General features: G+C 38.8%; 1 protein-coding gene across 1 annotated transcript in view; it reads right to left on the bottom strand.

Annotated features, from left to right (window-relative positions):
* Capza1 (capping protein (actin filament) muscle Z-line, alpha 1) overlaps positions 1-12,887 on the bottom strand; it is a 40,664-nt gene that overhangs the window by 18,830 nt on the left and 8,947 nt on the right. Inside the window, exons 2-3 of the mRNA XM_013024698.1 lie at positions 1,966-2,029; positions 9-60 (exon numbers count right to left, since the gene is read on the bottom strand). Of these exons, the coding sequence (XP_012880152.1) occupies positions 9-60; positions 1,966-2,029 (116 nt within the window). The remainder of the gene's footprint in view (positions 1-8; positions 61-1,965; positions 2,030-12,887) is intronic.

Below are 12,887 nucleotides of genomic sequence, written 5' to 3'. Positions count from 1 at the left end.
ATACTTACTGTGCTGCCCCTTCCCTGAGGAGATTGTCATTATTAAGTAGTAGCCGAACATCTGAGGAAGAAAATGTGGGAATGTTGAGTTTGACTGATTTTTAGATTACTGGAATAGAGTTTAAAATTTAAGATTTGAGCCAGGCACTGATGGCTCACACCTGTAATCCTAACTACTAAGAGGCTGAGATCTGAGGATCACAGTTCAAAGCCAGCCCAGGCTGACAAGTTCCATGAGACCCCGCCTCCCTCACCCGGCCTCTAACCCCTTTCCTGTCCTGGGGCATGAACTCAAGGCCTGGGCACTGCCCTAAACTACTTTTGCTCATGGCCTGCACTTTACTACTTCTACCTTTTTCCATTATTAATTGGAGATAGGAGTCTCACAAACTTAACTGCCTGGGCTGGCTTCCAACTGTGATCCTCAGAGTTCAGCCTGCTGAGTAGCCAGGATTATAGGCATGAGCCACTAGTTCCCAGCCCATGAGACCCTTAGCTCTACTTAACCATCAGAAAACTGGAAGTGGAGCTATGGCTCAATGTGGTAGAATGCTAACCTTGAGCACAAAAGCTCAGGGACAGAGCCAGGCTCTGAGTTCAAGCTACAGAAAGTGTATGTACAGATATTCTAAGAATGTCAAATCACAAATGCTAATATGTACAGATTTGTACATAATTAGTTTTAATAATTCAACAACAAACGTTTAAAGAACTTCATTGCAAGAGAAAAACAGTTTGTAGAATGCTCCAGTAGTGCATATCAACAATTCTAGCATTTAGGAGGCTGAGACAGGATATCTAAAGTTCAAGACCAGACTAACCTGCATAATAAGATTTTATCTCTAAATAAAGAAAGACAGCAAATGCAATTGAAGGTCATAAATGTACTAGAATTGTGGTTCCCAAATTAGCTGTGATTTAGAATTAACTGATAAAGAACTTGATATAAAACACAGATTACCAAATTCCACCTAAGATATAACAAATGAAAAATCTGAGAGGATAATAAAACTGAATCTGTAAATTTAATGTTTCCCAGATATAGTCAGCCCCATTGGTCCTAGGATGGAACGTGTATGTGTTTTGAACTCAGGACCTAGGCACTATCCCTTGACATTTTAAAAAAGCTCAAGGCTAGTGCTCTACTACTTGAGCCATAGTTCCAGTTCTGGCCTTTTATAGGGAGAAAGGTAGGTAATTGGAGATAAGAGTCTCATAGACTTTCCTGCTTAGGCTGGCTTCAAACTGCAATCCTCAGATCTCAGCTTCTTGCTTAGCTAGGATTTCAGTTGTAAGCTAATATGGAACTTACCGAGTGAAAGTTCTGAAGAATTGAAGTTGTGACAATATTAAAGTCATAAAAGTTATTTAAAATTGTTTATTCATGTTTTTATATTAAATTCTACTTTTTCCCCTCATCTAAAGCAGGTATCCTAATTTATGGGTAAAAGTTTGCGTTTGAAGTAAGTCCTTAATTTAAGGATTAGCAAGGCAACTTGGATAAGTTATTTTGTTCAATCTCTGTATCTCTGTTTGTTTGAGCTTTTATACCAGTAGCAGGACTTGGAACTCGGGGCCTTATACTCTTGCTGGACTTTTTCCCTCTAGCTTTTTGCTATTAGGTTGGAGACAGAGTCTTGAAGATTGGATCCTTATATCTCAGCCTCCCGAGTCGCTAGGATTACAAGTATGAGCCACTAGAACTTCGCTCAATCTCTTTAAATGTTGATTTCTTTAGCTATGGTTATAATACAAACATAGTGGGACATACTTATAAACCTAGCATAGACAGAAAGATTTCAGATTTGAGGTTACTGTTATATACTGAGACTATCTCAAAACAACCAAGATGAAAGATAAAACATGAAACACCCAAAGGAAAAGTGAGAGACAGGGGGGAGGAAGGAAGAGAGAAAGCGCTCAAATACCCAAAGATTTTAATAACAAAATACTAATCTTTACTCACCATTGAATACTTCATTAAACTCTCCTGGGGGTGCATGGGTGATGAATTTAGCAGCTATGCGTACCTAAAGAAAAATAAAATATATACTAAGTGTACTGTGAAGAGTAATACACAGCTGGGCACAGTAAATATGACTGGTCTGTACTCAGTACTAGAGTGGTAGAGGCAGAGAAGTCTTTTTGAGTTTGAGGCCAACTTGAGCCACATGCACAGCAAGATCCTGTCTCAAATCAAAATAACTCAACAATAGCAACAATTAAACAGGTAAATGTAAGAAATGACAACAAAAGGACAACAAAAGTTTTCTAATATATCTTAAAAATTCCTAACCTTTACAGTAATTTTTTTGTTGTTGTTTTTGGGTTGGTCGTGGGGCCTGAACTCTGGGCCTGGGCGCTGTCCCTCAGCTCTTCAGCTCAAGGCTAGCGTTCTACCAGTTGAGCCACAGCACCACTTCTGGCTTTTTTTTCTGCTTATGTGGTGCTGAGGAATTGAACACAGGGCCTCATGCATGCAAGGCAAGTACTCTACCACTCTACTACCTTCCCAGCCCCTATAATAAAAAAAATTTTTTAAAGAAAATTCTTGCTTAGATTTCTACAGTTCAGAAATCTTTAGGTTGGGGGGTAGGGGGAGAGATAGGAAGGGAAGGGAAACAAAGGAGGAGGCAACAGTGCTTGATAAGAAATGTACTTATTACCTTGTCCATGTAATTGTAACCCCTCTGTACGGTATTTTCACAATTAAAAAAAAAATCTTTAGATTGGCCTATGAAACATCCCAAAGCTGTTCCCATCAATATAGGTGTATTTTGATTTAGAATATGTGTACCATTTTAATGATTTTGAACTTTTCTTTAAAAAGCTGAATAATCAATTTGGGGTCATATAGTAATATACTCTCATATGAACATTTAAACAAAGCCAAAATCAATGTGACTTAAAAATTAAAGGAGCAAAACCACATGAGCTTCACAATTCTTGCTGGGGGGAAAAATGACAAAAGTTAACACTTATCCCAATAAAATAAAACTAAACTACTAGTTTTGGATAGCAACAGAATAAACTTCCTTGCCTTCAATTTAGGGGACCAAATTTTAGTAGCAACTTTCAGAATGAAGAAAAATAAGCATTGTCATTAATTTTAAGAGCGGTAACCTTCAGAAGAAAATAAGTACTAGCACTGATTTTAAAGAAGGCATAAAGCCTTTCAACATTATACTAGACAAAAGTCTAAAAATATTCTCTGTAAAAAACTCATTCGGTCCTCTTCCCACCTTCTACAGCAATTATCCCTCTGTGGAGCAACTATAATGAATCTTTTGTCTTTTTTTTTGTCATTTTATACTTTGGGAAGAATTCTTACCTAAATTTTTTCAGTTATGGATTATGTCCTTTGTCCATTTTACTGTCCAGGTAATTTTTGTCCTATTTTTACTTTTTAGAATTTTTGTAATTTCATCTTAATGTACAAAATAATCTTATGAGGATATGAACTATACTTGTCTTTAGAGACTTGCTGCTGCTGATCAAAACAGATGAACAGTTTATCTTTTGAGTAAACTTAAGGGGCCATTGGTTACTAAGGATATTGTTGCATAGCTCCCCCCCCCCTTTTTTTTTTGCCAATCCTGGGGCTTGAACTCAGGGTCTAGGCACTGTCCCTAAGCTTCTTTCACTCAAACTAGCACTATACCACTTGAGCCACAGCGTCACTTCCAGCCTTTTCTGTTTATGTGGCACTGAGGAATCAAGCATAGGGCTTCATGCATACTAGGCAAGCACTCTACCACTAAGCCACATGCCCATCCCCTTAGCTTCTAATTTTTTAACAGTAGGAATACAGGGATGGGGATGTAGCTCAGTGGCAAAGCACTTGATTAACATATAAGGGGCTCTAGGTTCAATTCCCCAGCACTGAAGAACAACAAAAACCAAGAAAACAAAAAAAAAAAAAAACACCTAAACAAATGAAAACCAAAAAGTAAATTTGGTATGTGAACTACTGTAGAATTCATAGGCATCCACATAACAAATTCACATTTTAGGATATTTTGTACATGAAGTTTGAGAACGCTGCCATAATTACAATTACAAATTATTTTTCAGGGACGAAAAATGATACAGATTAAGAAGGAATATTCCATAAAGTTATTATAGAAAATCAGGGGAAAAAAGGGTTATAAACAGGAGGAAATACTCTTCCTTTAAACTATAATTACTTACAGTTAGTATTGGGACTGAAAATCTCTTAGATATAGATATTAGCTATATTATCAACAGTATATGCTACATTAATAACCATTCAAATTTTTAAGAGTATAAAGCAGTTCTTATAGTACAAAACTTTGAAAAATTCTCTATCTGCTGATATGAGTTGATGTTAAAACAATATACTATTTATTGAGTGAAAAGGGTTTACAAAATGCCTTATTAGCAAGGCACCAGTGGACCACACTTATAATCCTAGCTACTTAGGAGGCTGAAACCTGGGCAATCATGATTTGAAATAAGCTTAGGCAGAAAAGTCTATGAGACTTTATCTCCAATTTAATTAGCAAAAAGATGTACTGGTTGTGGCTCAAATGGTAGTGTAACATCCATAAGCAAGCAAACTGAGTGAGTTCAATCCTCAGTACTGGCAAACAACAACAACAACAAAAACATATTGCTGGTCCTATTTAAAGGACTTGGGATAAAGTGGCATGAGGATTAAATACTTGAAGGACAGGATAAAAAAAAAGGTAGATTTTATCTCTCTAAAACAAAACAAAAACAAAAGGGCCAGGGGTATATCTTAAGAAGAATGCTTGCTCAGCATGACAAAGACCCTGAGTTTAATCCTTATTACTGCAATTCTATAGATATATACACCTATATATGTACACATATATATATACATGTCTACATTTATTTATACATTTGTATATCAACTAAATGTAAACTATGAGTATTTCTAGTGGCAATATTACAAAAGATATTTTCTACTTTTTTTTTTGCTTATCCTTGCTCAAAAGGAATACAGATTACTTATATATAAGGAGAAGTTAATTTTTTAAAAGGGGAGAGGGATGGCATTGCTCAAGATGCACTATATTCATAAATTGCTTTGCTGCATGGCAACTCCTTTGTCAACTACTTAAAAAAATAAATGGAATGCCAACGTCCTTATCTTTTAATTTCTTAAAAGACAGAAGGCAGCTGGGCACTGATGGCTCAAGCCTGTAATCCTAGCTACTCAGGAGGCTAAGATCTGTAGAACACAGTTCAAAGCCAGCTCGGGAAAGAAAAATCCCCATGAGCCTCCCAATTAACCACTCAAAAACCAGAAGTAGCACTATGGCTCAAGTGGCTAGCCTTGAAAACAAAGAGGCTCAGGAACAGCACCTAAGCCCTGAGTTCAAGTCCTATAACAGACCAAAAAGAAAAGATAGAAGGGGACATGAACATGAACTAAGTGAAATCAAAACAGAGAACTACCAGGTCACAGAAGCTAAATAACTAAAAGAGGTAACATTTAAAAAATATTAATAGCAATAAGAAAGGCATTTTAAAGTTACTTCTTATTATAGAGCTTGCCTTATTCATTTCATATCTACATAATGCGTGTGCGTGCGTGCGTGCGTGCGTGCATGTGTGTGTACGTACCAGTACTAAGACTTGAACTTAGGGCCCTGGACACTGTCCCTTTGCTTTTTTGCTCAAGACCGGTACTCTAACACTTGAGCTCATCTGGCTTTTTGGTGGTTAACTGTAGATAACAGTCTCACAGACTTTCCTACTCAAGCTGGCTTTGAACTGTGATCTTGCAATCTCAGCCTCCTGGGTAACTCAGATTACAGAGGTGAGCCATTGGGGCCTGGGTTGTATGTTTTATGTTTGACAATGTAAGACTGATTATTGGCTAAAAAGGGGATAATAGTGAAAAAAAAAACCAAAAAAAAAAAAACCCTAAAAACTCAAATCTGTGTGTGTGTGTGTGTACACACACATACACACGCCTGTACTGTGGCTTCAACATGATAGGTAAGTAGTAGTGTCTCATGATAATTTTTTTTTTTTTTTTGGCGAGTCCTGGGGCTTGAATTCAGGGCCTGGGCATTGTCCGAGCTTCTTTTGCTCAAGGCTAGCACTCTACCACTTAAGCCATAGCACCACTTCCAGTTTTTCCTGTGTATGTGTACTGAGGAATCGAACCCAGGGCTTCATGCATGCTAGGCAAGCACTCTACCACTAAGCCACATTCCCAGACCCATGATATTTCAATTTGCATTTTTCCTATTACAAATGGAACAGAACATCTTTTTTACATATATAAATGCTGTTTATATTTTAATTTCCATGAGCTTCCTAAATCACATCTTCTATTTTTAAAATTGGTTTTAGGAACTGTTCATATTTTAAAGGTATACATACACCACTGCTTTTTTTTTTTGGGTGGGGGAAGCTTGAACCAAGGACTTTATGTTCACTTGGCTTTTTCACTCATAGCTGGCATTCTACCACTTGAGCCACTCCTTTACTTCTGGCTTTTTGCTGTTTAGTTGGAGATAAGAGTGTCTAGATTTTGCCTCCCCAGGCTATCAGGATTACAGGTAAGAGCCTCTAGCACCTAGCTACACGTCTACTTCGTAAAGGATAAAAAGACAAAGTTCAAATGTTAGTGAGAGAGAATTATCAGGTAGAAGTATTTGAGTTCAGATTCGGGTGCTAAAAAAGTAATCTCAATGCCTCTGAGATTATTTAAGAATACCAAGAACAAGAAAAATATCCAATTATAGAAACCAAAAATCGCCAGGTTTTAAATAACTGGGGAGAATTAAAATGTACGTAACTACAGTATGGAATCCTAAAACATGCTCATAGTAAGGAATCTCGTTTTTTCCTGAGAGCTATTAAAATGGTGGATTACCTGGTATTAGATAAACATTTGGCAATTTCAAATGTTGATTTATGCATGTTTAAACTGAATACTATAAAAATTGCTTGAAGTAGGACTAGACATAATGGTATAATATACTCACTATAAAACCTGAACTCTGTTTCATGCCTACAAAGTCCTTCATAATTAGGCATGCTTCCTTAATTCTACTTCCTAACAGCTGTTAGATCTAAAGTCCAGGTTCAAGGCTACTGCAGTCTTTCTTCTTTTTTGCCAGCAATATTCTTCTATGTGATGGTTTGCTCCCATATTGATTTGTTTCAATGTCACTAAAGTCTCCTCTCCAACTTTCATATACAAATTAGCTGCTATATTCTCTCCATCAAAATGCTAACTCCTTTATCTATTAGTTTTCTTCAAGAAACTTGCCACCATCAACATATATGCTTACTGTCCAGACCTCCAAAAGAATTCCAAAAGCTTGGAGCAGAGGTGAAAAACACCTGTTAATGTAAAAGATAGCTTATACATACTTTAGGGCTTTGTTGGCCATGTTTTCTGTCCTAAATGTCAATAAATGAGCACAACTGTGTTCCAATAAAACCTTATTTTGCATTCTAAACTGTGCATTTCATGTAATCTTCACATCATCAAAATTCTTTTATTCTGTTGTTTCTGATCATTCCAAAACATTAGCTCATAGGTTCTATTAAAGTAGGTTGGCAGCCAGGTGCCAATAACTCACACCTATAATCCTAACTACTCAGGAGGCTAAGAGCTGAGGATGGTGGTTCAAATTTAGCTTGGGCAGAAAACTCCATGAAACTCTTACCTCCACTTAAAAGCTGGAAATGAAATTGTGGCTCAAGTGGTAGGGAACTAACCTTGAGTAGAAAAAGCTAAGGTTCAGTGTCCAGATCCTAAGTTCAAGCCCCAGAACTAGAGGAGGGTCAAGTAAAGCAGGTTGGCAAATTAAATTTAGTTCAGAGGTCATAGCTTGCTAACCCCTGGCAGAGAGCGATTATGCCTTGTCCAAAGCCACATGCTTGGGGAATTTAGACATTCAACTATACATTGCATGTACCAAGAACTAAAATTCCAGAGGATTATCCTGAATGTGTCACTTGGATTTGGCTTTATACTTTGAGAAATTTTTAAAACCCAAAATTAAGTCAAAGTTGTTCTTTTGAAAGAAGCAACTGTCACAAAGTTAGGAAACTAGGAAAAATGTGTAAATTTAAAAGTCAAGACTCAGCTTAAAAAGTGGGTCAATAGTATGATAGTCGGGCAGTCTGTGGCTCACAATACAATCTCAGCTATCGAGAGGTGGAAATCATGAAGACTGCGACCTGTAATCCTATCTATTCAGGAGGCTGAGATCTGAGGATCACAGTTCAAAGCCAGCCCAGGCAGGAAAGTCCATGGACTCACTAATTAACCACCAGAAAACTGGCAATGGCTGAAAGTAATAATAGAGTGCTAGCCATGAGCAAAAACGTTCGGGGACAGCACCCAGGTCTTGAGTTCAGGCCCTATGACTGAAAAAAAAAAAAAAAAGATATTTGTGATCAGCCCAGGAAAAACATAACCCCTCCCCCCATCTAAACAATAAGCTAGCATGGTGGCAGGTGCCTGTAATTCCTGCTACAAAAAGACATAATTAAAGGAGGATTATGGTCCAGGTTGTCTGGAGCAAAAGAACCCAACAATCCTACCTGAAAAATAAAGAAAAAGAACAGACTGGGGGTGGAACTCAAATGCTAGAACACATATCTAGCAAGTTTAAGGCCCCAAGTTCAAAAGCTAGTACTGTCAAAAAGAAAAAAGAAATGCAAGGGGCTGGGAATGTGCTTTAGTGGTAGAGTGCTTGCCTAGCATACATGAAGCCCTGGGTTCGATTCTTCAGTGCTATATAAACAGAAAACCTGGAAGTGGCACTATGATAGAGTGCTAGTCTTGAGCAAAAAGAAACTCAGGGACAGTGCACAAGCCCTGAGTTCAAGCCCCAGGACTGGCAAAATAAAAAATTATAAAAAATAAAAAGGGCTGGGAATGTAGCTTAGTGGTAGAGTGCTTGCCTAGCATGCAAGAAGCCCTTGGTTTGATTCCTCAGTAGCACATAAACAAAAAAAGCCAGAAGTGGAGATGTGGCTCAAGTGGTAGAGTGCTAGTCTTGAGCAAAAGAAGCTCAGAGACTGTGCCCAGGTCCTAAGTTCAAGCCCCAGGTTTGGCAAAGAAGAAGGAAGGGAGGGAGGGAGGGAGGGAGGGAAAAAATGTTCTAATATAAACAAAGATGAGCTACTCTTCAGTAACAGTTTTTTACCCGATTATTCTCAAGGTTGAGATAAGAAAACAAAAGAGAAAGTAGGTATTTTTCATAGAAGAAAGTTATGTCAGTGCTCATGTACAAGATATAGGGGTTTCATTTAAAAACCAAATGCTGATTTTTAAAAAACACTTGTCCCCATTTCATAAAGTAATAATTTCACTATAGAACTTTTCCCCTCTTTCAGAATTTTCCAACAATTAAAAAAATCATATCACATACTTCTGAGTTCATTCCCAAACTATTCTTTTTTTTGGGGGGGGGTCTGGTTGTGGGGCCTGAACTCTGGGCCTTGGCGCTGTCCCTCAGCTCTTCAGCTCAAGGCTAGCGCTCTACCACTTGAGCCACAGCGCCACTTCTGGCTTTTTTTTTTTTCCTCATGGGTGCAAGGAAAACACTCTACCACTGAGCCACCTTTCCAGCCCCCAAACTATTCTTTTATACTTTACATTTTATAGACTGGCAACATCTCAGGCACTAAATAAACAATTGTCTGAATTTTGACCACACAACAGAGAAGAGATGGACAAAATACTTACGAAATAAAGCTGGAAATCATTGTGACTACAGAATATTAAAACAAATAAATGTTATTACTGTTAATATTTTGATGATAAAGTCTTCTTGTAAATACAACATTACATGGTTTGAAAGGGTAATCTGTTTGGAAATGAACTCTCAAGAAAAGTACTCCATCCTAATAGAGACTGTCTTTAACAATAATTGGTTATTGTAACTTGCCAATGAAATATCTCTCTCCAAAAGGACCTGCTGAATGAACATGCTGAGAAGTAGGTTTTAATTCCTTGTGGATTCTCCTCAGAGCCATACATCGTAAGGAGATAGTGGTGGTAGCCTCCAAGGTGTAGACAGGAGAGGGAAAAGTAAGGAAAAGCAATCTTTTCTGCCAAACTAAAATGTCTAAATCTTGTAGTAAGTCACTCTCATTCTGTACTGCTATTTCTTGGTACTGTTGTTTCCTGGAATTATTTGCTTCTTAACTTCAACTGTAATTACCATGTATATTTGTAATCAGTCAGGTATGAGTCCTTACCAATGGAGTTAAAGAATACACCCTCACCAGGTGGCAGTGGCTCATGCCTGAAATCTTAGCTATTCAGGAGGCTGAGATCTGAGGATAGTGGTTTGAAGCCAGCCTGGGCAGGAAAGTCTGTGAGACTCATCTCCAATTAACCACCAGAAAACTGGAAGGGGCACTGTGGCTCAAGTGGTAGAGTTCTAGCCTTGAGCTGAAGAGCTCAGAGACAGAGCCCAGGCCCAGAGTTCAAGCCCCATGACCAAAAAAAAGCACCGGCCCTCCTCCACCTTGAGTGTGAACTTTCCACTGACTTTACCTACCTCCTCCAAATGTAAGCATTAGCAGCCCGTTCCCAAACCAGCAGTGATCAGATAGACACCCTTTGAAGATGGGAACTTTTTACCAATGGATGTAGTGCTTTTTAACTTCCTTGTTTTACCCTATCACTAGTAACCAATTGTAAAAATGTAAGCCTACTCCTTAATAACAAGAAGGAGCAAAGTAAATGCCTTAGGCTGGGATAAAAACCAATTGCCCGCCTAGCTCTGGAAAGAGTGGTGGTAGCACATCCTTCTGAGGGGAAGTAAAATGCCTTGACAAAATCTCCAGTTCATTTCCAACAGAAAGGACAAGGAGGCCTGAGGCACCTGGCCAGAGCTCACTCAGCTTCTGGAGTTGCTGCAGCAACTGCTGGAGGTGGTGGCCTCTTTACTGCTGCCCTAGCAGCTGACTGTGCCTAGGCATAGTATTGTAAAAAGGTTGTGACTCTAACAATTATATTATATATACTTAAATACTCCATTAATGTTAATTTCATATGCCCTATTGTGTTTTATCCCAAAACTAGGAAGGAAAACATTTAATTTTTTTTTGGGGGGGGGTCAGTCATGGGGCCTGAACTCTGGGCCTGGGCATTGTCACTCAGCCCTTCAGCGCAAGGCTAGCACTCTACCACTTGAGCCACAGTGCCACTTCTGGCTTCTTCTGCTTACATGGTGCTAAGTTACTGAACCCAGGGCCTCATGCATTCAAGGCAAGCACTCTACCACTGAGTTACCTTCCCAGCCCGAAAACATTTGAATTTATACATAGAACCAATGAAAATTAATCATTTCACCTGCATAAAAGAAGAAATAAGAATACTGAACCTTTGCAAGACTCAAATTTTCATTTTTACATTAGTAATATGAGTAATAAGAAGGCTGGAGATGTGGCTCCAAGGGTAGAGTGCTAACCATAAATGGAAAAAAAAGATTTGAAAACCAACCATAAAGGACTAAGGATATAGCTCATGGCACTTAACTGTCATGTTCCACGCCATAGGTTCAATCCCTAGCACAGCACAGAAGTAAATACACACTTAAGCATGCGCATGCTTGCACACATACATACATACACACAGTATTATAGCAAAATTTTTGTAAAGTGTATTGAAAAAATAGAATTTTTACATTACACTTAATAACAAGGCCAGAGTATACTGCCCCAAATCTTCCTTTCATGAGCCAACTGGGTAAATGATTTACTTTGTTTAGCTTTCAGGAGTCAATTTCCTTCCCTTCCCCTTTCCTTTCTGGCTCTTTTCCCGTCTCTTTCATTCCTTTCCACTCCCTCCCTTCCACCTGGTACAGATGTTTGGGGCCTTTTGCTTGGACATGACTAGTACCCTACCACTCCAAGCACATACCCAACCCAGGCTGGCTTTGAACTATAATCTTCCAGGTTTCAGCCTCTTGGTAGCTAGGATTACAGGTGTTAACCATCATTGCCTGCAGAATTCATTTCTTGACCTTAACTCACAACATTTCTTAAAAGTTATGCTTCTCTCCCAGTAGTTGCTTTTTTGTTGAAGGCTGGCCTTCTACCACTTGAGCCACAGCGCCACTTCTGGCTTTTTTCTTTTTGCTTATGTGGTGCTGAGAAATCGAACCCAGGGCCTCATGCATGCAAGGCAAGCGCTCTACCACTGAGCCACCTTCCCAGCCCCAACATCTATAATCTTAAGTGTTCATTTAAGTGATACATCAAAGTCACTGATTACTTAACAGAAGACAAATTTTAAAGCATTGCTCAATCCCAGTGAAGATATAAAAAAGTTAAACACTATCATAAACATAAAATGGTTATTGCCACCAGTGATTCACTCTTATAATCTTGCTCATGCCTATAATCCTAGCTATTCAGGGGGCTGAGATCTGGGGATCTCAGTTTGAAGCCAGCCTGGGTAGATAAGTTCATGACTTTTTTTAATCAGTCATGGGTTTTGAACTCAGGGCTTGGGCCCTGTCCCTTAGCTTTTTTGCTCAAGGCTTCAGTTGTCACAGCTCCAGTTCTGGTTTTCAGGTGGTTAATTGGAGATAAGAGTCTGAGGGACTTTCTTGTCCAGGATGGCTTTGAATCTCAGTCCTCAGACCTCAACCTCCTGAGTAGCTAGGATTACAAACTTGAGCCACCAGTGCCTAGCTCATGAGACTCTTATTCCAACTAACTAGCAAAAACCTGGAATTAGAGACATGGCTCAAATGGTAGAACTAAGAGTAAAAAAGTTGAGTGAGAACCTTGCGTTCAAGCCCCAGTATAGGCACAAAAAAGAACTACAAAAGTAAAAAAAAGGGGCTGGGAAGGTGATAGAGCGCTTGCCTCGCATGCATGAGGCCCTGGGTTCAATTCCTTAGC

The sequence above is a fragment of the Dipodomys ordii genome, unplaced genomic scaffold (genome assembly GCF_000151885.1).
Source record: "Dipodomys ordii isolate 6190 unplaced genomic scaffold, Dord_2.0 Scaffold78, whole genome shotgun sequence".
NCBI lineage: Eukaryota > Metazoa > Chordata > Mammalia > Rodentia > Heteromyidae > Dipodomys > Dipodomys ordii.
The sequence above is the reverse complement of the archived record's forward strand: the minus strand, read 5'-3'. Positions and strand labels throughout refer to the sequence as shown.